This window comes from Camellia sinensis, chromosome 13 (assembly GCF_055761805.1).
Source record: "Camellia sinensis isolate YWXY chromosome 13, ASM5576180v1, whole genome shotgun sequence".
Classification (NCBI taxonomy): Eukaryota; Viridiplantae; Streptophyta; class Magnoliopsida; order Ericales; family Theaceae; genus Camellia; species Camellia sinensis.
In genome coordinates, this window is record NC_138973.1 from 90,913,986 (window position 1) to 90,934,748 (window position 20,763).

Sequence of the window (20,763 nt, forward strand, 5' to 3'; positions counted from 1 at the left end):
GACCAAATAGTCCGGGGGATTCACAGTCCTAGGACTCAAGTCCGATGAATTCTAATCCCCCTTTTCCAGTCCGTCCAATCAAACACACCCTCCGGGGATAGGGTGACCCCTGACAACCCAAATCCTCCGAGGGTTAGTCATAACCCATCGCCCTTCAGTAGTCTTCTTAATAGAAACTAAGAATAAAGCCTCTAAATTGGAAAAGGTCAGGAGACGACTCCAATTTCCAAACCACTGCTATGTTGAGCCTGAGGGTTCTTTGGGAGGACTTGGCTTGTGGTGGATGGATGATATTAGCTTGGAGGTTCTTTTTAAATTGAAACATTGTATTCGGTGTATCATTGGCAGTGCAAACCATTCTAGTCAATGGGCTGCTTCGTTCATGTACGCCCCTCCCAATCGTCAGGAAAGGAATGCCTTCTGGGAGTTTCTTAAGGTTCAAGTGCGCGGTAACCGCTATCCTTGGGTCTGCTTGGGTGACTTTAATCCAGTGGGCTCCTCTTGGGAAAAACAAGGAGGTGCGACTTGTAATAAATCCCAGATTGAAGGTTTTCAAGCTTTGCTTTTTGATTGTGCGCTGATGGATTTAGAATTTAAGGGCAATGCTTACACATGGTCAAACAATCAGATTGGGGAGGCCAATATTCGGGAGAGGTTGGATAAAGTATTTGCAGCAGCAGAATGGCGTGCCTTATTCCCTTATCATCAGGTTTTCCATGAAAGTCTTTCGGGTCTGATCACTGCCCTTTAGTTATCAAATGTTGTGTTCCCCCTTTGAAAATCCCACGTTAGTTCAAATTTGAAAACATGTGGACTACCAGTCCGAGATGTGATGAGGTGATTCAGCAAGCTTGGGCACAAAGCTTTTAGGGGTCTCTAATGTTTCGGCTGGTGAAGTCTTTGAAGGCTTACCGTCACAACCTTATGGCTTGAAGCAAGAAAGAGTTTGGGAATACAAATATAAGTTGATCAAATTGAAGACTAGACTCGATCATGTCCAGAGTTTATCACTATCAGCAGAAAATTTACAAGCTCAACATGCTATTAAAGCGGACATTGAATTTCTTCTGGCCAGGGAAGAGATGTATTTGCATCAACGATCTCGAGTAAATTGCTTATCCTAGGGGGTAAGAATTCAGCTTTCTTCCATGCTACTCTGAATCAACGCTGCCAGCGGAATCAACTACTGAAGCTCAAAATGGAAGATGGGGTATGGTTGGAAACAGATGCAGAGATTGATAACTATTTGCATGGGTAATTTTCTGGTCTCTTTTCCGCGGACAGCCGCTGGATTTGGAAGAGGCTCTTTTGGTTGTGTCCCCAGTAATAACCAGGGAAATGAATGATAGACTCCTTACTGCTGTCTCTGATGCGGAAATCAAAACTGCGGTGTTTCAATTGGGCTCAACTAAAGCCCCCGGCCCTGATGGTTATCCTGGTTTCTTTTACCAACATTTCTAGCATGAGGTGGGCCCTGACATTTGTAGGGCAGTTTGAAGCTTTTTGAAGGGGGTTTCTTGCTTAAGGAAATGAATCAAACAAATTTGGTTCTAATACCTAAAATCAAAGCTCCTGAACATCTGTCACAGTATCGACCAATCAGCTTGTGCAATTTTAATCTTAAGATTATCACGAAGATCTTGGCCAACCGGTTGAAGCGCGTGTTGGGGCGGTTATATCTCCAAATCAGTCAGCCTTTGTTCCTGGCCGACTTATTCAGGATAACATCATCATGGCTCATGAAGCTTTCCACCTTCTTAAGTTGTAAAAAAAAAGGAACCGGGCTGATATGGCGATTAAATTGGATTTCAATAAAGCTTATGATAGGGTGCAATGGGATTTTCTAGAAATAGTGTTACGGAAAATGGGCTTTCATGAGCAGTGGATTACTTGGGTAATGGAATGTGTGTCTACTGTCACTTTCTCTGTGGTTGTTAATGGGGCAAAGAGAACTTCTTTCAAACCTTTGCGGGGACTCTGCCAAGGTGATCCGCTCTTCCCTTATCTTTTTCTACTTGTTATAGAGGTTTTTTCTAAGCTGCTTGTGCGAAGCTTAAGGGCCAAAGGCTTGAAAATAAAAAGGGAGTGCCCCACTCTTTCCTACCTCTTTTTTGCAGACGATGCCCTCTTATTCCTAAAAGCTGATATGGGTCAATGCCACAATGTTCTTAAGGTTCTCAATGTATATTGTAAGGCATCGGGCTAACGGGTGAATTTCGACAAATCTAGTATTCAGTTCTCACCATCGGTTAATGCAGCAGTGAAACGAGGCATCTGTAATCTGTTGAACATTGCTCCAGTTCGGGAAGGGTCGAAGTATTTGGGTTTTCCCACGTACGGCGGTCGATCGAAAACGGAGATGTATCACTTCTTGGTGGATAGAATGATGGATAAACTTCAAGGGTGGAAGGTGAAGCTTCTTTCTCATGCGGGTAGGGAAACTTTGATTAAAGTAGTGGCGCAAGCTATTTCTTCGTATATAATGGTGTGTTTTCTTTTTCCAAAAAACCTTTGCGCCTCTATGAATTCTTTGGTGAGTAATTTTTGGTAGAAAGGGGATCCCGAGAGTAAAGGAATTCACTGGGCGGGCTTCTTTGGGTCAAATGGCCAAATCCAAACCTCACGGGGGCATGGGTTTTCCGAATATGAGAGCTTTTAACAAAGCTTTACTAGCTCGGCAAGGGTGGCGGTTACTCAAAAACCCACATTCACATTCTTTCTGTGCCAGATTGATGAGAGGGATTTATTACCCAAGATCCAACTTCATGTATGCGGCCAAAGGCTCAAGGGCTTCTTGGGCCTAGGCAAGCTTTCTTGGAAAAAAGAAATTCTGCGTCTAGGCACTCAATGGCAAGTTGGTAATGGGGCTTCCACTAATTTTTGGGAGGACAAATGGGTTTATTCTTCGAAGGATTTCAGAATCCGCTTCCGTCAACCAGCCGAGTGTGGTATTTCAAAAGTTGAAGATGTGATCCACCCGGTGACTAAATCATGGGATGAGAATCTTCTTAAAAGTTTCGTCTCACAAGAGGAGGTGGCTAACATTCAGGTTATTCCTATCTCTACCATGAATGCCGAGGACTCTATAATTTGGCACCATGATTCGAAGGGTATGTATTCCGTCAAGTCGGGCTTCCGAGTAGAACTGGACAACCAACCAGCCTTGGCCTCAACTCCTTCATCATTCCAAGTTCCACAGTAATTTTGGAAAATGATTTGGGCCCTTCCGGTGCCTCCAAAGCTGAAACACTTTTGGTTGAGAAGTTGCAACAACCTTCTAGCCACTCGTCAAAACCTCCATCGCCGTAAATGTTCAACTGAAGCTATGTACCCAGTGTGCTTGGGGTGCCGTGAGTCCACTGAACATTTGTTATGTGGTTGTAGTTGGGCGAAAGCGGTTTTGTTTGGTAATGAGTTATTTTTGACTTTTTGGGATGAAATTGATTCTCTTTTGAAACGGGCATGTGAAGTGTACCTAGCCTTTTCGAATGGCAAGGACCGTGTATCGTACTTCTGCAAACTTCTTTGGTTGGCTTGGCATGTTTGGAAGTCTAGGAATGCGTGGATTTTCAATCACACTCCGGTGGACCCGTTGGAAACCATCTATCTTGCTGACAGAGCTCGTAGGGAGTTTGAGACTCTCGTAAATGCATCCACCTCTGGGGCGAACAGTGCTGCTACAGTGGGTGTCCCTCCTTCTGTATGATCTCCTCCTCCCCAAGGGTGGCTCAAAGCAAATTGTGATGTGGCATTTAAAGATGGGGCTTCCAAGGCCTATATTGTTGTCCTGTTTCGGGATCATCAGGGTCTGTTGGTTGATGGGGCTATCCAGCTAGTTGCTATCAGCTCGGTTATGCAAGGGGAAGCAATGGCAATTAGACGAGCATGCCTTACGGCCAAAGCTCGCAATTTTTCTAATGTGGAGATAATCGGAGATAACAAGTCTCTGATTCTATTATGTGTGTGAGGATGAGCCTCCATGGGAGTGTGCCTATATTATTGCAAACATTAGAGTCTTAGCTGGTGATTGTCATTTCTTGTTCAAGTGGAGTCCTAGGTCTGCTAATGGGGCAGCTCATTGGGTTGCGGAGGAGGCATTTTGTGGCCACCTTCCTTGCCATTGGGTGTCTAATCCCCCTAGGGCCTTATTGAGGGTTTTAAACCCTTCTTTGTAAGCCTCTTTTATGCGTTCAAAAAAGAAAAAAGAAAAAAAAGAATGTACTAATGGTTGAGGAGGAAAGGTGTAGAGAGCGAAATAATAGAAAAATGGAAGAAATGGCATTTTTTTGTAAATTTGAAAATATAAAGAGGATATTTTCGTCTTTAAAATTGAGCTACTCTTTCCAGAGGCATGTGGTTCTCACATTCTATCATCTTTGATAGAAAAATTAACGATGCATTTTAATCTATAAATCATGCAGAAATTATGTGATTATTTTTAAATGTTAAGAAGTAAACTGCACATAATTCAAATCACAGGAGTAAAATGAAGTTTGTCTTAATTTTTATTTATTTTTATAAATAGTCAAAATAGTATGAGATTAATGACAATTTTCATTATGAGACTTTTCTCCTTATGAAAAGTCTTTGTTCTGTAATATTTTTAAATACACGAGTTGTTTGTCTTTTTGTTTCCCTAATTACTATTATCAGACTAACAAACAACTCGTGTATTTAAAAATAGATCATTTGATATATGTATAAGATTAAATTTAAAATTTATTATATTTTATTTATAACTTTCAATATTTATATTGTAATGTTAGCAGCGGTGCCAATAATGGTAGCGGAGGTAACGAGATAGTGATTGTCGTGATGGTACATGAGTAGTAGTAGTAGTGGTGGTGACAGTGACAGTAGTGATGACAACAGTGGTAATGTTATAATTATGTATATCAATACATTTGCTTAAGTATTTTATATATTCAATTAGAATTAAGTAGGTTTCCTATCACTTAAAATTTTCTTAATTTTAACCTACATTTTAAGAGATACTTAAAATTTTAAGTAATATCAAACGAGCCTAATGAATTTTTACTTAATACATTTAGTTTTAGGACTTTTCTTAAGTGTGCCTTGCATATGGTATGCAAGGCATTTACACCCTTTCTATTATACATTTACACCTTTTATGTATTGGGTTATATGACATTTTTTGAAAGTTCACACTTTGGTGACCTGCTAAACGGGTCACTTTGCAGGTAAATTAATTAAATAATATAATATATTAATAATTTCATAAAATGTCCTAAAAGATGTAAAATGTTAAAATATTTTTAGAAATGGGTGTAAACTTTCACAAAATGGTGTAAGTGTTTTGACGAAAAGGTATAAACTTTCAGAAAAAGGTGTAAGTGTTTTGACGAGAAGGTATAAACTTTCAGACATGGTTGTAAACTTTTAGAAAATGGTGTAAGCATTTTGACGAAAAGGTAAAAGTTTAGAAATTTTTCAGAAAAGGTGTAACGTTTCAGAAAAAGGGTGTAAAATTTAGTTTAGTGTAAATTTTATCGACAAATAACAATTTAGTCGCTAAAGGTTGAAAATTATATTACCATCGGCCCCCCTCTTCTCTGTTTTCCACCAACACTTTCTCTGTTCTCTCTCACACGCACACAGAATAGTCACCACCAATCCTGACCCCCGCTGACCACCCAAGCGTCGGTGGCCTCCGGTGCTCATCGCCGTCTGACATCGCCACCGCCACGGCGACCTCTACGGCCACCGCCATTGCCGCTGCCGCAAATCAAAGGTTTTTTTTTTTTTCTCTCTCTCTTTGTATTGATCTTGGCCTCTTCTTTGTCGATGCCGGTCTTTCTCTGTTGATCCACGTTTATCTCAGTTTGTCACTAGCGATCTTGGTCTGTCTGTGTCGATCTCGGTCTCTTCTTTGTCGATCTTTGTCGATCTCGGTCCCTCTCTGTCGATCACTGTTTATCTCGTTCTCTCTATCTGTCGATCTCGGTCTGTCTGTCTGTCTGTCTGTCTCTCTCTCTCTCTCTCTCTCTCTCTCTCTCTCTCTGTTCCTTCCTCTATATTAAAAATGGTTCTCTTTTACATTGACATACTTGGTTGGATTTGGACTTGGAGTCGCTATTCCAAGCCCTCCCAAACGCGTCTTCTATGAAACGGACTTCTACTGAGAGAAAGACGAAGCCCTCTGAAACGCCGCTTCTCTCTCACATTGCCATTATTTGAACAAGACAAATATAGTTTGATTGGATTTTAGGAACTTACACGTTTTGTGAAAAAACGGAACTTACACCTTTTGCGAAGTTACTTACATCTCTTGTGAAAACACTTACACTATTTGTGGAAGGTTACACATTTGTGAAATAATTTATTTTGTAAAATTTACATCTTTTTGTTGAAATACTTACACCTTTTGTGAAAAGTTGCTACTTTTGTAAACAATTTTATTTAAAAAATTTACACATTTTATTGGAAGTTACACCTTTTCTGAGAACAGAACTTACACTTTTTGTCAAATAACTTACATCTTGTGTGAAAAAATTTACACCTTCTATGAAAAATATGTTTTCATAAAGTTTACACATTTTGTTAAAAATTTACACCTTTTAGTGGAAATAATTACACATTTTCTGAGAAGTTACTTCGTTTGTGAACAATTTTTTTTCAGAAAATTTACACCTTTTATTAGAACTTACACCTTTTGTGACATTACTTACATCTGTTGTAAAAATATTTACACCTCTTATGGAAAATATATTTGAATAAATTTTACACCTTTTGTTAAAAACATACACCTTTGCTGAAAGTTTACACCATTGGGGGAAATACTTACACGTTTTTTGAAAAGTTATTCCTTTTGTGAAATTATTTTTTCCATAAAATTTACACATTTTATTGGAACTTACACCTTTTCTGAAAACAAAACTAACGCCTTTTGTCACATAACTTACATGTTTTGTGCAAACATTTACACGCTTTATGAAAAGTTACACATTCGATGGAGAATATGTTTTCATAAAGTTTACACCTTTTGTCAAGAATTTACACCTTTGCTGAAAGTTTACACATTTTCTGAAAGTTTACATCTTTTATTGGAAATATTTACACCTTTTCTGAAAGGTTACTCTGATTGTGAAACAATTTTTTTCAAAAAATTTACACATTTTATTAAAAGTTACACCTTTTGTGACATAACTTACATCTTTTCTAAAAATGTTTACACATTTTATGGAAAATATGTTTGCATAAAGTTTACACATTTTGTTGAACGTTTACACCTTTGGGGGAAATACTTAAAGTTACACCTTTTGTGAAATTATATTTTCCATAAAATTTACACCTTTAATGGGAACATACACCTTTTCTGAAAACGAAACTTACACCATTTGTGACATAACTTACATCTTTTGTGAAACCAACTACAAGTTTTTTTTTTGAAAATTTACACATTTCATGGAAAAAATATTTGCATAAAATTTATATCTTTTGTTACACCTTTTCTGAATAGTTACTCCTTTTGTGAAAGAACTTTTTCCATAAAATTTACACATTTTTTTTTTTAAATTTACACATTCAATGGAAAATATGTTTTCATCAAGTTTATACCTTTTTTTAAAAACTTACACCTGTTCTGAAAAGTTACTCATTTTGTGAAACAAAAATTTTTAAAAAATTTACATCTTTTAATAGAAGTTACACCTCTTCTAAAAACAAAATTTACACCTTTTCTGACATAAGTTACATCTTTGGTGAAGAAAATTATACATTTTTTGAAAATTTACACGTTTTACGAAAAATATGTTTTGATAAAGTTTGTTAAAAACTTATACATTTTATGAAAGTTTATACTATTTGGTGGAAATACTTAGACCTTTTCTAAAAAGTTACACCTTCTGTGAGAAAAAATCTTTCATTAAATTTACAGCTTTTATGGGAACTTACATCTTTTATGAAAAACAAACTTACGCCTTTTGTCAATAGCGTACATCTTTTGTGAAAAAATTTACACCTTCTATGGAATATATGTTTTCATAAAGTTTACATGTTTTATAAATATTTTCACCTTTTCTGAAAGTCTACACCTTATGGTGGAAATACTTACACCTTTCGTCAAATGTTACACCTTTCTCGAATTTTTTTTTTTTTCTGATCATATTTACACCTTTTGCATAGAACTTACACCTTTCGTTCTACTTTTTCCAAAAAGGTGTAAATTTTATAAAATAAGTTATTTGACAGAAGGTATAACTTTTCAAATATGGTGTATGTTTTTCCGAAAAAGGTGTAAATAATTTCAGAGAAGATGTAAGTTTTGTTTTCACTAAAGGTGTAAGTTCAAATAATATGTGTAAATTTTTCAAAAAAAATTATTTCACAAAATGTGTAATTTTCAAAAAAGTTGTAAATATTTCCATGAAAAGGTGTAAATTTTTAGAAAATGTGTAAAATTTAGGAATAGTTGTAAACTTTGTGAAAAAAAATATTCACATAAGGTGTAAGTTTCGTTTTTACAAAAGATATAAGCTCCCAAAGAAGGTCTAAATTTTATCGATGAATAATAGTTTAGTCGGTACACGTTGAAAATTTTATCACCACCGGCCCTCCTTCTTCTCTGTTTCACACTGCCCCTTTGTCTATTGTCTCTCACACGTACATAGAACAGTGAACCAATTCTTGACAATTACACCAATCCTCACCCCCGCTGACGACCCAACCGTCGTGGGCCACCGTTGCCCACCGCCGTCTGACATTGCCACCGCCACCGCCGCTGGTGCAAATCAAAGGTTTTTTCTGTCTCCATCGATCTTGGTCTCTCTTTGTCGATCTTGGGCTCTTCTCTATCGATATCGTTCTCTCTCTCTCTCTTTGCCGATCTCTGTTTGTATCGATCTTGGTGTCTCTCTATCGACCTTGGTTTGTCTGTGTTGATCTCGGTCTGTCTCTCTCTGTCGAACCATGTCTATCTCGGTCTCTGTCTGTCGATATCGATCTGTCTCTCTCCCTCCCTTCCTCTATATTAAAAATAGGTTCTCTTTTACATCGACATATTTGGTTGGATTTGGACTCGGACTAGCTATTCGATGCCCTCCTAAACGCCCCTTATCTCACACATTGCCATGAACAACGCAAATATAGTTTGATTAGATTTTAGCAACTTACACCTTTTGTGAAGTTAATTTCATCTTTTGTGAAAACACTTACACTATTTCTAGAAGGTTACACTTTTTGTGAAATAATTTATTTTGGAAATTTACATATTTTCTGAACATTTACACATTTTTGTTGAAATACTTACACCTTTTCGAAAAAGTTACCCCTTTTGTAAAATAATTTTATTACAAAAATTTACACCTTTTATTCGAAGTTACACCATTTTGAAAACAAAACTTACACCTTTTGTCAAATAACATACATCTTTTGTATAGCGATCCCGGTTGTCCCTTTACTGTTCTGTTGTATTCCGGACTCAGTTCCGTGATGTTGGTGGTGGTATACCTTGTTGTCATCCTTTAATTCCGCTTGATTGAGTTTTAGGATGTATTGGGCAGAGTTGTTACAGGTTGGTTGGGCTTTGGTTTCAATTTTTTGTTGTCCAGTTTTTAGGAGGTCCGCTCGAGCGGGTCTTCTTGCGCTCGAGCGGAGATTGCACGCTCCCAGTATTTTGGTGCTCTGCAGAACTTCTGCAAGCATGTTTTTCACGCTCGAGCGAGTTTCTTTGCGCTCGAGCGGTGGTGCTCGAGCGGGTACTCTGGCGCTCGAGCGGGTAGTACCTTTGGGTGTAAGTTCTGAGAGGGGGAAATCCACGCTCGAGCGGACTAGTTTTCGTGCTCGAGCGGATGTACTTTATTCTTGTGTCTTGGCGCTCGAGCAGGCTTTATTGCGCTCGAGCGGACCTAGTTTTTGTTCTTGACGCTCGAGCGTTGTGTTCTCCGCTCGAGCGGGAATGTCGTATATCAGTTGGCAGCTGGGCATTTTAAATTCACTTTTTACATACTCTCTCTCTCTCTCTCTTACTTTCTAAAAAGACATTTTGAGAGTTCCTCTCTCTAGAAACTCCCTTCTCTCTAGGGTTTGATCTAGTTAGAGTGTTTTCTTTTCCTTCGGCCTTTGTAAAAGTTGAGTTGATCGTCGAGGGCTATACATTGATCCGAGAATATTGATTTTTGGAGCACTTTGAATTTTTCACCCTCTTTCCTTGAGCTCCGAATTTGAGGTAGGGATTCCTACTCACTCTTATGGTCTTTGACATAGATTTTGGTTGTTTTGATAAAGTGTTGTAGTTGGGTAAATTTTGGGACTTAGGGTTTCAAAATGTTAAAGGAGGATTTGTTATTTTGATTCAAAAATGCGTATTGTGGGTTCAAAATAATAATATCGTTATTGGTTGTTGATATTTAGACCATTGGGTCAATATTTGAAAATTGGGTGGAAAACCCTAATTTTGGGAAAATTGTGACTTTATGGAATTGAGTTGGAAATAATGAAATTGGTTCATTATATGGTTGAATAGTGGAGTTAGATTTATTAATCGCTCACTTTTGAAAACATTGATATTTTATCTGTTGGAGCTTTTATTATCTGTTTAGAAATAATTGCTTGGGCTACCGGTGGAGGGTAGTTTTGATTGTTGTAGACAATGCATGATGATTAGGCAAACTAAAACTAATCAATTGGATATGTCATAGAGTATGTCGGTTGATAGAATACATTAACGTTATGTATTGATTGATTGTGTATATGACCTTTCTGTATATACGTTGTGTGTGTGGGAGGAGATAGGGGATGTACTCCACGATTTAGGGGAACATAGGGGATGAACCTCTAAACCGGATGTTGTTTGGGAGGAGATAGGGGATGGACTCCACTGATACAGCTCATATGCTTATCTTTGGAAGTGTTGATACAGCTCATATGCTTATCTTTGGAAGTGTTGATACAGCACATATGCTTATCTTTGGAAGTGTTGATATAGCTAATATGCATATCTGTTGAAATATGGATACAGCTTGTATGTTTATCTGTTGAGATGTTGATACAACTAGTATGGTTATCTGTTGTAAAATGGGAAATGTTTAATATGAGTCACTGTCTCATATAAGTGGTTGGTCAAGTTCTGAGCCGTTGATGTAAATTGTGAAATTGATAAGAAATGGAAATTGAAATGAAACATGAACATAGTGGTCATGAAAATAGAAATGGGTTATGAATTGGTTTATGGAAATTGAGCATTTATCAATTGCTAATGTCTTAATCATTGCTCATACTGTGTTTAGCATATCTCTACTGGGCGTTGGCTCACTCTTTATGGGACATTATTTGCAGTTACATGTAGTACGCCACCTCCAAAGACATAGCTTGGATGATGATGAGAGTTGAAGACTCTTTTTTTATTTATTTATTTTGTTTGTATTACATGTATATCAAGCCAAGGGCTTATTTTGTATAGAGTTAGTACTCTTCTTTTGTGTAACCAAGTGTTGACTTGGAAAGCTGTAAGCCCATAGGGCATTTGCTTTTGTTGTTAACATGTAATACAGTTGTAAGAATTACTCTGATGAATAGAAATGGTTGATTTCTTTTATATCAATGCATGTCTAAAGTGTTGGGCTTTGTGTATTATTTTTGAGGGCGTTACAACTTGGTATCAGAGCGTACCGGGTTCGAATACTTTGGGTACGTGGGAAGTGATTAGGATCACAATGCGTTTGTCTCGCTTGATAGAGACTTAGATGTAGTGTCATATGCTATGTGCTTAATTGATAACATGCTTATGTGACTTTGTGGGTATGGAATGTAGTTTCTAGGATGTTGATTGGATCCTTGGATTTCTGGGAGTCTTGTTGGAAAAGCACTTGATCAATGCTGTTTCTAACCGGAACTCTAGTAACGCCTCGGGACTATCATTATCCGGAAATAAAATTCGTAAGTGCTTATGTGTTTATGTGCTTACGTGGAGTGAATTTCAGTTGTCCATGTATTGGACGCAAGTGTTTAGTTTCGGCACATTTATGAATGTACTAACGTTCTTCGTTACCTTTATTAGGATGTCAGGACGAGGACGTGGTAGACGGGGCAGACGTGGTAGGCAGGAGATGCCTTTACCGGATGATATTCTGGCACAGCAGGAGGGCGTTGGCCAGGCCAATGTGGCCGAACCAGCAGGTCAGGAGGCTATGGGCGCTTTAGCCCGAGAGATACCCGATGCTTTGAGGGAGTCTGTGGGTATTTTCTGAGCTGAGAATCCAGTTCAGGCTCCAGTTCAGGCCTAGGTTGTTGAGGCAGGGCCTTCCTTCTTGAAGAGGGAATTCTTCCGGTCCAATCCAGACGAGTTTGTTGGAGATCCGAAGGAGCCACTTAAGGCTGACGAGTGGTTGGAACAGATGGAGAAGACGTTCGAGATGCTTGGCATTGAGGACGGGGCTTTAAAGGTGACCTTGGTATCCTTCCAGCTGAAGGGAGATGCGGGTCAGTGGTGGAAGTACAAGAAGGGCAGTGTTGGTGGTACATGGGAGGCGTTTGTGAATGCTTTCCAGGAGAAGTTTTTATCTTCAGCTACTAGGGAGAAATTGAGGGAGCAGTTTTGCCAGCTTAAACAGCAGGGCTTGTCAGTGGCCGAGTTTGAGGCTACTTTTACTAGTCTGTCCAAGTTTGCACCTGAACTCGTGGTGTCCGAGGAACGCATGATGCAGGAGGAATACGAGGGACAGAAAGGCCCCAAGAGGAGCCAAGATGGTCAGGGTGACGGCAGGAGACAGAGGGGTTCTAACCCTCAGCAGTCTCAGGGTGGTTTGGCTAGATCAACCTTTCTAGTGCCGAGTGCGGGCTCTGGAAGAGGTAGTCAGGGAGGCTTGACTTGTTTTGCGTGTGGCTAGCTGGGTCATAAGTCTTGGTTTGCCCACAGAAGGGAGGGGGTCAGCGAGCTGCTTCTTCTTCAGCTAGATCTCAGGGCCAGAGTCAGGGCAGGGGCCAGCCTTTGTCTTGCTATCAGTGTGGTCAGCCTAGGCACCTGAAGAGGTTTTGCCCACAGTTGAGTGCTACTTTAGGAGCGTCTGGTTCTAGGCAGACGTAGAGTTATCAGCCAGCTCAGTCTGTGCAGGCCTCGAGGGCCAATCCGGGAGCTTCGTCATCCCAGTCAGTGCAGCAGTCTTTTGCTCCTAGAGGTGAGCAGGTAGATCAGGGGCCTACAGGGCATGTGTATGCTGTTACCGCATAAGATCTTGTACCTGCTCCATCAGTTGTGAGAGGTACCTTCTTGTTTTGCAACTCGGTTGCTAGTGTATTGATTGATACAGGTGTATGTCATTCTTTTGTATCTGCTGCATTTGCATCTGTTTTGGAATTGGAGTTGGCACAGTTAGCATCTCCTATATGTGTGGTATCGCCTATTGGTGGTGAGTTGATCTTGAAACAAGGTGTTAGAGGTTGTGATATAGAGGTCGCCGACCATAGGCTTCCTTTTCCATTTGTTGTCATGCCCATGAAGGGTTTTGATGTTATTTTGGGTATGGACTGGTTATCTTCATACCGGGCTGTTATTGATTGCTACCGCCAGAGGGTCACGGTTTGTACCTTGAGCGGGAAGTGTTTCCATTTCTTGGGGGATCGGGTTGGTAGCGTGTTGCCACCGATGTATGATCCGCGAGGGCGGAGTGAGCTTAGTGGTCTACTTGCTAGCTTTTTAAGTAGTGAGTGCGATGAGACCCCGACTGTGTTGCCGAGAGTGGTTTGTGAGTACTCGGAAGTTTTTTCCAAGGATCTCGTTAGTTTGCCACCTCACCGAGAGATAGAGTTCTCTATTGATTTAGTGCCCGACACAGCCCTGATTTCTATGGCACCTTATCGTTTTGCCCCAGCCGAGTTGAGTGAGTTAAAGATTCAGCTCCAGGAATTGCTAGATAAGGGTTTTGTTCACCCTAGTGTTTCACCGTGGGGAGCACTGGCCCTCTTTACTAAAAAGAAAGATGGTGCCTTGAGATTATGTATAGACTACCGGAAGTTGAATCGGGCTACGGTCAAGAATAAGTACCCTATGCCCCATATAGATGATCTGCTTGACCGGTTGAAGGGTTCCCGTTGTTTCTCTAAGATAGACTTAAGATCGGGTTACCACCAGTTGAGGGTCAGGGAGGAGGACATTCCTAAGACGGCATTCCGTACGCGGTATGGCCATTATGAGTTTCTGGTGATGCCATTCGGGCTTACCAATGCACCGGCAGTCTTTATGGACTTGATGAACCGGATCTTTCGGGAATTCTTGGATCAATTTGTAGTCATTTTTGTGGACAACATTCTTATCTATTCGCCTTCTGAGGAGGAGCACGAGGAACACTTGAGAGTGGTACTTGAGTTGCTTAGAGCCCATAAGTTGTATGCCAAGTTTGAGAAGTGTGAGTTCTGGCTAGGAGAGGTCAAATTCTTAGGCCATGTGGTATCCGGGGAAGGGGTGTCTGTTGATACATCCTAGGTAGAGGCAGTGCAAGATTGGGCACAGCCTAAGAGTGTGTTTGAGATCCGCAGTTTTCTGGGATTAGCTGGGTATTACCATCGGTTTGTGAAAGATTTCTCCAGGCTAGCTTCGCCGTTGACTAGATTGACGCGAAAAGGGGTCAAGTTTGTGTGGAGTGAGACTTGCGAAAAGTCGTTCCAAGAGTTAAAGGTTAGATTGACCACCGCTCTGGTTTTGATTATTCCGGAGAGAGGGTTGGGTTATGCGGTTTATTGTGATGCCTCACGAGAGGGTTTGGGTTGTGTGTTGATGCAAGAGAGGAAAGTGGTAGCTTATGGCTCACGTCAGTTGAAAATACACGAGAAGAATTACCCTACACACGACCTAGAGTTAGCAGCAGTGATCTTTGCCTTGAAGATTTGGAGGCACTACCTTTATGGTGAGAGGTTCGAGGTGTTCTCGAACCACAAGAGTTTGAAGTACTTGTTTACACAGAGAGACTTGAATTTGAGGCAAAGGAGATGGATGGAGTTCATTGAGGATTATGATTTTGAGTTGTACTATCACCCGGGAAAGGCCAATGTTGTGGTCGATGCCCTTAGTAGGAAATCCATTAGTGATGTAGCTTGTATAGCCATTCGGGAATGGGAGATGTTGGGTACACTTGGCGAGTTTGATTTGCTTCTGGGGAAATCTGTTGAGGTTGCGGCCTTGTTTTCTGTTGTTGCGCAGCCTACACTTGTCACGTGAGTGTTAGAGGCACAGAGAGGTGACCTTGAGGTAGAGTCCCTCCGAGAAAAGATCTCTAGTGGGAAAGTTGAGAAGGGTTTGACGGCATATCCCAACCAGAGTGTGAGATACCGAGACCGTTTGTTTGTGCCGGAGTCTTGCCGAGAGGAAGTACTCCGAGAGTTCCATCATTCACGCCTTGCGGTGCATCCGGGAGGCACTAAGATGTATCGGGATTTGGGTCGCCAGTTTTGGTGGCGGGGTATGAAGAGAGATGTGGCTGTTTTCTTGTCTAAGTGCCTTACTTGTCAACAAGTGAAGGCCGAGCATCAAAGGCCAGCGGGTTTGTTGCAACCCTTGCCAATTGCCGAGTGGAAGTGGGAGCATGTCACTATGGACTTCGTTGTAGGTCTTCCGAGGACTCAGCGGGGTAGTGATGCCATTTGGGTAGTTGTAGACCGGTTGACTTAGTTGGCGCACTTCATTCCTATGCGCGTGAGAGATTCGGTAGATCATCTCGCCGACTTGTATATTCGGGACATAGTGAGATTGCACGGGGTCCCAGTGACGATCGTCTCAGATAGAGATCCTCGTTTTACTGCTAGGTTGTGGCAGAGTTTGCAGAGTGCTTTGAGCACTAGGTTGACCTTTAGTACAGCTTATCATCCTCAGACTGACGGGCAGTCTGAGCGTGCTATTCAGATCCTTGAGGATATGCTTCGAGGTTGTGTCCTTGACTTTAGTGGGACGTGGGAGAGGCACTTGCCCTTGGTGGAGTTTGCCTACAACAACAGTTTTCAATCTAGCATCGGTATGGCACCGTTTGAGGCCTTGTATGGCCGACCGTGTAGGTCTCTAGTGTGTTGAGCCGAGGTGGATGATGCACCTTTGTTGGGTCCGAAGTTGGTTAGGGAGACACCGGAGAAAGTTGAGCTTATCCGTAGAAGGCTTGTTATAGCCCAGAGTCGCCAAAAGAGTTATTCCGACCGTAGGAGGAGGCCTTTGGCGTTTGAGGTAGGTGATCATGTCTTCTTGAAAATATCACCTAGGCGAGGTTTGATGAGGTTTGGGAAGAGTGGGAAGTTATCCCCTCGGTTTATCGGTCCCTTTGAGATCCTTGAGAGGATTGGGGAGGTCGCTTATCGTTTAGCTTTACCGCCGTAGTTGTCCGGAGTACATGGCGTGTTTCATGTGAGTATGCTTCGGAAGTATGAGCCGGATCCGTCCCATGTGTTAGATTGGACCGACTTGGGGGTAGATAAGGATGCCTCATATGAGGAGAGACCGGTTCGGGTCTTGGATAGGCGAGATCAAGTCCTGCGTGGCAAGACCATTCCTTTGGTGAAGGTTTTGTGGAAACATCACGGAGTGGAGGAAGCCACTTGGGAACGTGAGTTGGAAGTCCGCGAGAAATATCCGGACTTGTTTGTTGATGTGTAACCATGTATTGGTAATTTTGTAATATCGTTGAACTTTAAGAACATTATATGTGTCTTAAGTTGTAAAACATTGTGAATGTTTTGGTTAATGAAAATTTGTTATAACATTGCATATGTTCAATGTATTGTGGAAATGTAGGCATGATGTTAATGTTGCATGTATTATGGAATTGTGAAAAATGAGTTGAAATTGATAAATTTCAAAGGAATGCATGTTGATAATGCAGGTTGTTATGTGTAATGTGAAATGCCTCATAAAAGAGATGGGATTGACCGGTAATGGGTTGGATTGTTTAATATTATGTTGTAACATTGTTGAAAATGGAGAAAACCTGTTTTTGTAAAACTTGTGTTTAATTTCGGGGACGGAATTCTTTAAGGGGGAAGGTTATAGCGATCCCGGTTGTCCCTTTACTGTTCTGTTGTATTCCGGACTCGGTTCCATGATATTGGTGGTGGTATACCTTGTTGTCATCCTTTAATTTCGCTTGATTGAGTTTTAGGATGTATTGGACAGAGTTGTTACAGGTTGGTTGGGCTTTGGTTTCAATTCTTTGTTGCCCAGTTTTTAGGAGGTCCGCTCGAGCTGGTCTTCTTGCGCTCGAGCGGAGATTGCACGCTCCCAGTATTTTGGTGCTCTGCAGAACTTCTGCAAGCATGTTTTTCACGCTCAAGCGAGTTTCTTTGCGCTCGAGCGGTGGTGCTCGAGCGGGTACTCTGGCGCTCGAGCGGGTAGTACCTTTGGGTGTAAGTTCTGGGAGGGAAAAATTCACGCTCGAGCGGACTGGTTTTCGTGCTCGAGCGGATGTACTTTATTCTTGTGTCTTGGCGCTCGAGCAGGCTTTATTGCGCTCGAGCGGACCTAGTTTTTGTTCTTGACGCTCGAGCGTTGTGTTCTCCGCTCGAGCGGGAATGTCGTATATCAGTTGGCAGCTAGGCGTTTTAAATTCACTTTTTAGATACTCTCTCTCTCTCTTACTTTCTAAAAAGACATTTTGAGAGTTCCTCTCTCTAGAAACTCCCTTCTCTCTAGGGTTTGATCTAGTTAGAGTGTTTTCTTTTCCTTCGGCCTTTGTAAAAGTTGAGTTGATCGTCGAGGGCTATACATTGATCCGAGAATATTGAGTTTTGGAGCACGTTGAGTTTCTTCACCTTCTTTCCTTGAGCTCCGAATTTGAGGTAGGGATTCCTACTCACTCTTATGGTCTTTGACATAGATTTTGGTTGTTTTGATAAAGTGTTGTAGTTGGGTAAATTTTGGGACTTAGGGTTTCAAAATGTTAAAGGAGGATTTGTTATTTTGAGTAAAAAATGTGTATTGTGGGTTCAAAATAATGATATCGTTATTGGTTGTTGATATTTAGACCATTGGGTCAATATTTGGAAATCGGGTGGAAAACCCTAATTTTGGGAAAATTGTGACTTTATGGAATTGAGTTGGAAATAATGAAATTGGTTCATTATATTGTTGAATAGTGGAGTTAGATTTATTAATCGCTCACTTTTGAAAACATTGATATTTTATCTGTTGGAGTTTTTATTATCTGTTTAGAAATAATTGCTTGGGCTACCGGTGGAGGGTAGTTTTGATTGTTGTAGACAATGCATGATGATTAGGCGAACTAAAACTAATCAAATGGATATGTCATCGAGTATGACGGTTGATAGAATACATTAACGTTATGTATTGATTGATTGTGTATATGACCTTTGTGTATATACGTTGTGTGTGTGGGAGGAGATAGGAGATGTACTCCACGGTTTAGGGGAAGATAGGGGATGGACCTCTAAACCGGATGTTGTTTGGGAGGAGATAGATGATGGACTCCACTGATACAACTCATATGCTTGTCAGATAATGTGTTGATATAGCTCATATGCTTATCTTTGGAAGTGCTGATATAGCTAATATGCATATCTGTTGAAATATGGATACAGCTTGTATGCTTATCTGTTGAGATGTTGATACAACTAGTATGGTTATCTGTTGTAAAATAGGAAATGTTTAATATGAGTCACTGTCTCATATAAGTGATTGGCCAGGTTCTGAGCCGTTGATGTAAATTGTGAAATTGATAAGAAATGGAAATTGAAATGAAACATGAACATAGTGGTCATGAGAATAGAAATGGGTTATGAATTGGTTTATGGAAATTGAACATTTATCAATTGCTAATGTCTTAGTCATTGCTCATACTATGTTTAGCATATCTCTACTAGGCATTGGCTCACCCTTTATGGGACATTATTTTCAGGTATAGGTAGTATGCACCTCCAAGAACATAGCTTGGATGATGATGAGAGTTGAAGACTCTTTTTTTTTTTTGTTATTTTGTTTGTATTACATGTATATCAAGTGTATTACATGTATATCAAGTCAAGGGCTTATTTTGTATAGAGTTAGTACTCTTCTTTTGTGTAACCAGGTATTGACTTGGAAAGCTGTAAGCCCATAGGGCATTTGCTTTTGTTGTTAACATGTAATACAGTTGTAAGAATCACTATGATGAATAGAAATGGTTGATTTCTTTTATATCAATGCATGTCTAAAGTGTTGGGCTTTGTGTATTATTTTTGAGGGCGTTCCATTTTGTGAAAAAATTTACAGCTTTTTAAAAAATTGAAACCTTCTATGAAAAATATGTTTTCATTAAAGTTTACACATTTTCTTAACTTATCGGAAAACATTAATACCCTTTTTGAAAATTTACAACTTTTATGGAAAACTTCCTTCAATAAAATATACACATTTTGTTAAAAACTTACACTTTTTATTAAAGTTTACACATTTTGGTGGAAATACTTACACGTTATTTGAAAAGTTACTCCATTTGTGAAATAATTTTTTCCATCAAATTTACACCTCTTATTAGAACTTACACCTTTTCTGAAAACAAAAGTTACACCTTTTGTGACACAACATCCATCTTTTGTGAAAACAGTTACACCTTTTTGAAAATTTATACATTTTGTGGAAAATATGTTTTCAAAAAGTCTACAGCTTTTGTTAAAAACTTACACCTTTTCTAAAAGTTTACCCCTTTTGGTGAAAATACTTACACCTTTTCTAAAAATGTACTCCTTTTGTGAAATTTTTTTTTCATGAAATTTACACCTTTTATTAGAAGTTACACTTTTTATGAAAACAAAAGTTACACCTTCTGTGACATAAGTTACATCTTTTGTGAAAAGAGTTACATCTTTTTTGAAAATTTCCACCTTTTATGGAAAAGTTTTCACCTTTTGTTAAAATCTTACACCTTTTCTGAGAAGTTACTCCTGTTGTGAAATAGTTTTTCCATAAAATTTACACATTTTATTAGAACTTACACCTTTTCTGAAAACAAAAGTTACACATTTTGTGACATAACGTACATCTTTTATGAAAACGGTTACACGGTTTTTGAAAATTTACACCTTTTATGGAAAATATGTTTTCATAAAGTTTACACCTTTTGTTCAAAACTTACACTTTTTCTGAAAATATACACCTTTTGGGAAAAATATTTACACATTTTTTTGAAAAGTTACTCCATTTGTGGAAAAAAAAATTGCATACAATTTACACCTGTTATTAGAACTTACACCGTTTGTGCCATAACTTACATCTTTTGTGAAAACATGTACAACTTTTTTCATAAAAGGTGTAAATGTTTTCACAAAAGATGTATGTTATTTGACAAAAGTTGTAACTTTTGTGAAAAGAAAATGTGTAACTTTTTAACAAAAGGAGTAAATTTTGTGAAAGGAAATTTTTTATGAAACGTGTAAATTTTCAAAAAGGCTGTAAATGTTTTCAAAAAAGATGTAAGTTATTTGACAGAAGGTGTAAGTTTTCTTTTCAAAAAGATGTAAGTTCCAATAGGAGGTGTAAAATTTATGAAAAAACAATTTCACAAAAGGAGTAACTTTTCAGAAATGGTGTAACTACTTCCATTGAAAGGTGTAAGGTTTCACAAAAGGTATAAATTTCATGAAAGCAAATTTTTCATAAAAGGTGTAAATTTTCAAAAAAACATGTAAATGTTTTCACAAAATATGCAAGTAATGTCACAAAAGGTGTAAATTTTGTTTTCAAAAAATGTGTGACTTCCAATAAAAGGTGTAAATTTTATGGAAAAAATTAATTCACAAATGGAGTAACTTTTTAGAAAAAAGGTGTAAGTATTTGCCCCA

At 39.4% G+C, this 20,763-nt stretch overlaps 1 protein-coding gene across 1 annotated transcript; it reads left to right on the forward strand.

Annotated features, from left to right (window-relative positions):
* Window positions 1–283: 283 nt before the first annotated feature.
* Window positions 284–1,461, forward strand: LOC145805547 (uncharacterized). Its single transcript, XM_082900707.1, has 3 exons — window positions 284–709; window positions 1,076–1,210; window positions 1,285–1,461. The coding sequence occupies exons 1-3, from the start codon at window positions 284–286 to the stop codon at window positions 1,459–1,461; spliced, it is 738 nt and encodes a 245-aa protein (XP_082756833.1).
* Window positions 1,462–20,763: the final 19,302 nt, after the last annotated feature.

Bases quoted from the DNA above. Each gene is read 5' to 3' on its own strand.
- LOC145805547 (XM_082900707.1), top strand. From the start codon at position 284: ATGGATGATATTAGCTTGGAGGTTCTTTTTAAATTGAAACATTGTATT. The intron at 710-1,075 runs GTTTTCCATGAA...TCTTCTGGCCAG, and splicing joins CCTTATTCCCTTATCATCAG to GGAAGAGATGTATTTGCATC. The intron at 1,211-1,284 runs GTATGGTTGGAA...TTCCGCGGACAG, and splicing joins AGCTCAAAATGGAAGATGGG to CCGCTGGATTTGGAAGAGGC.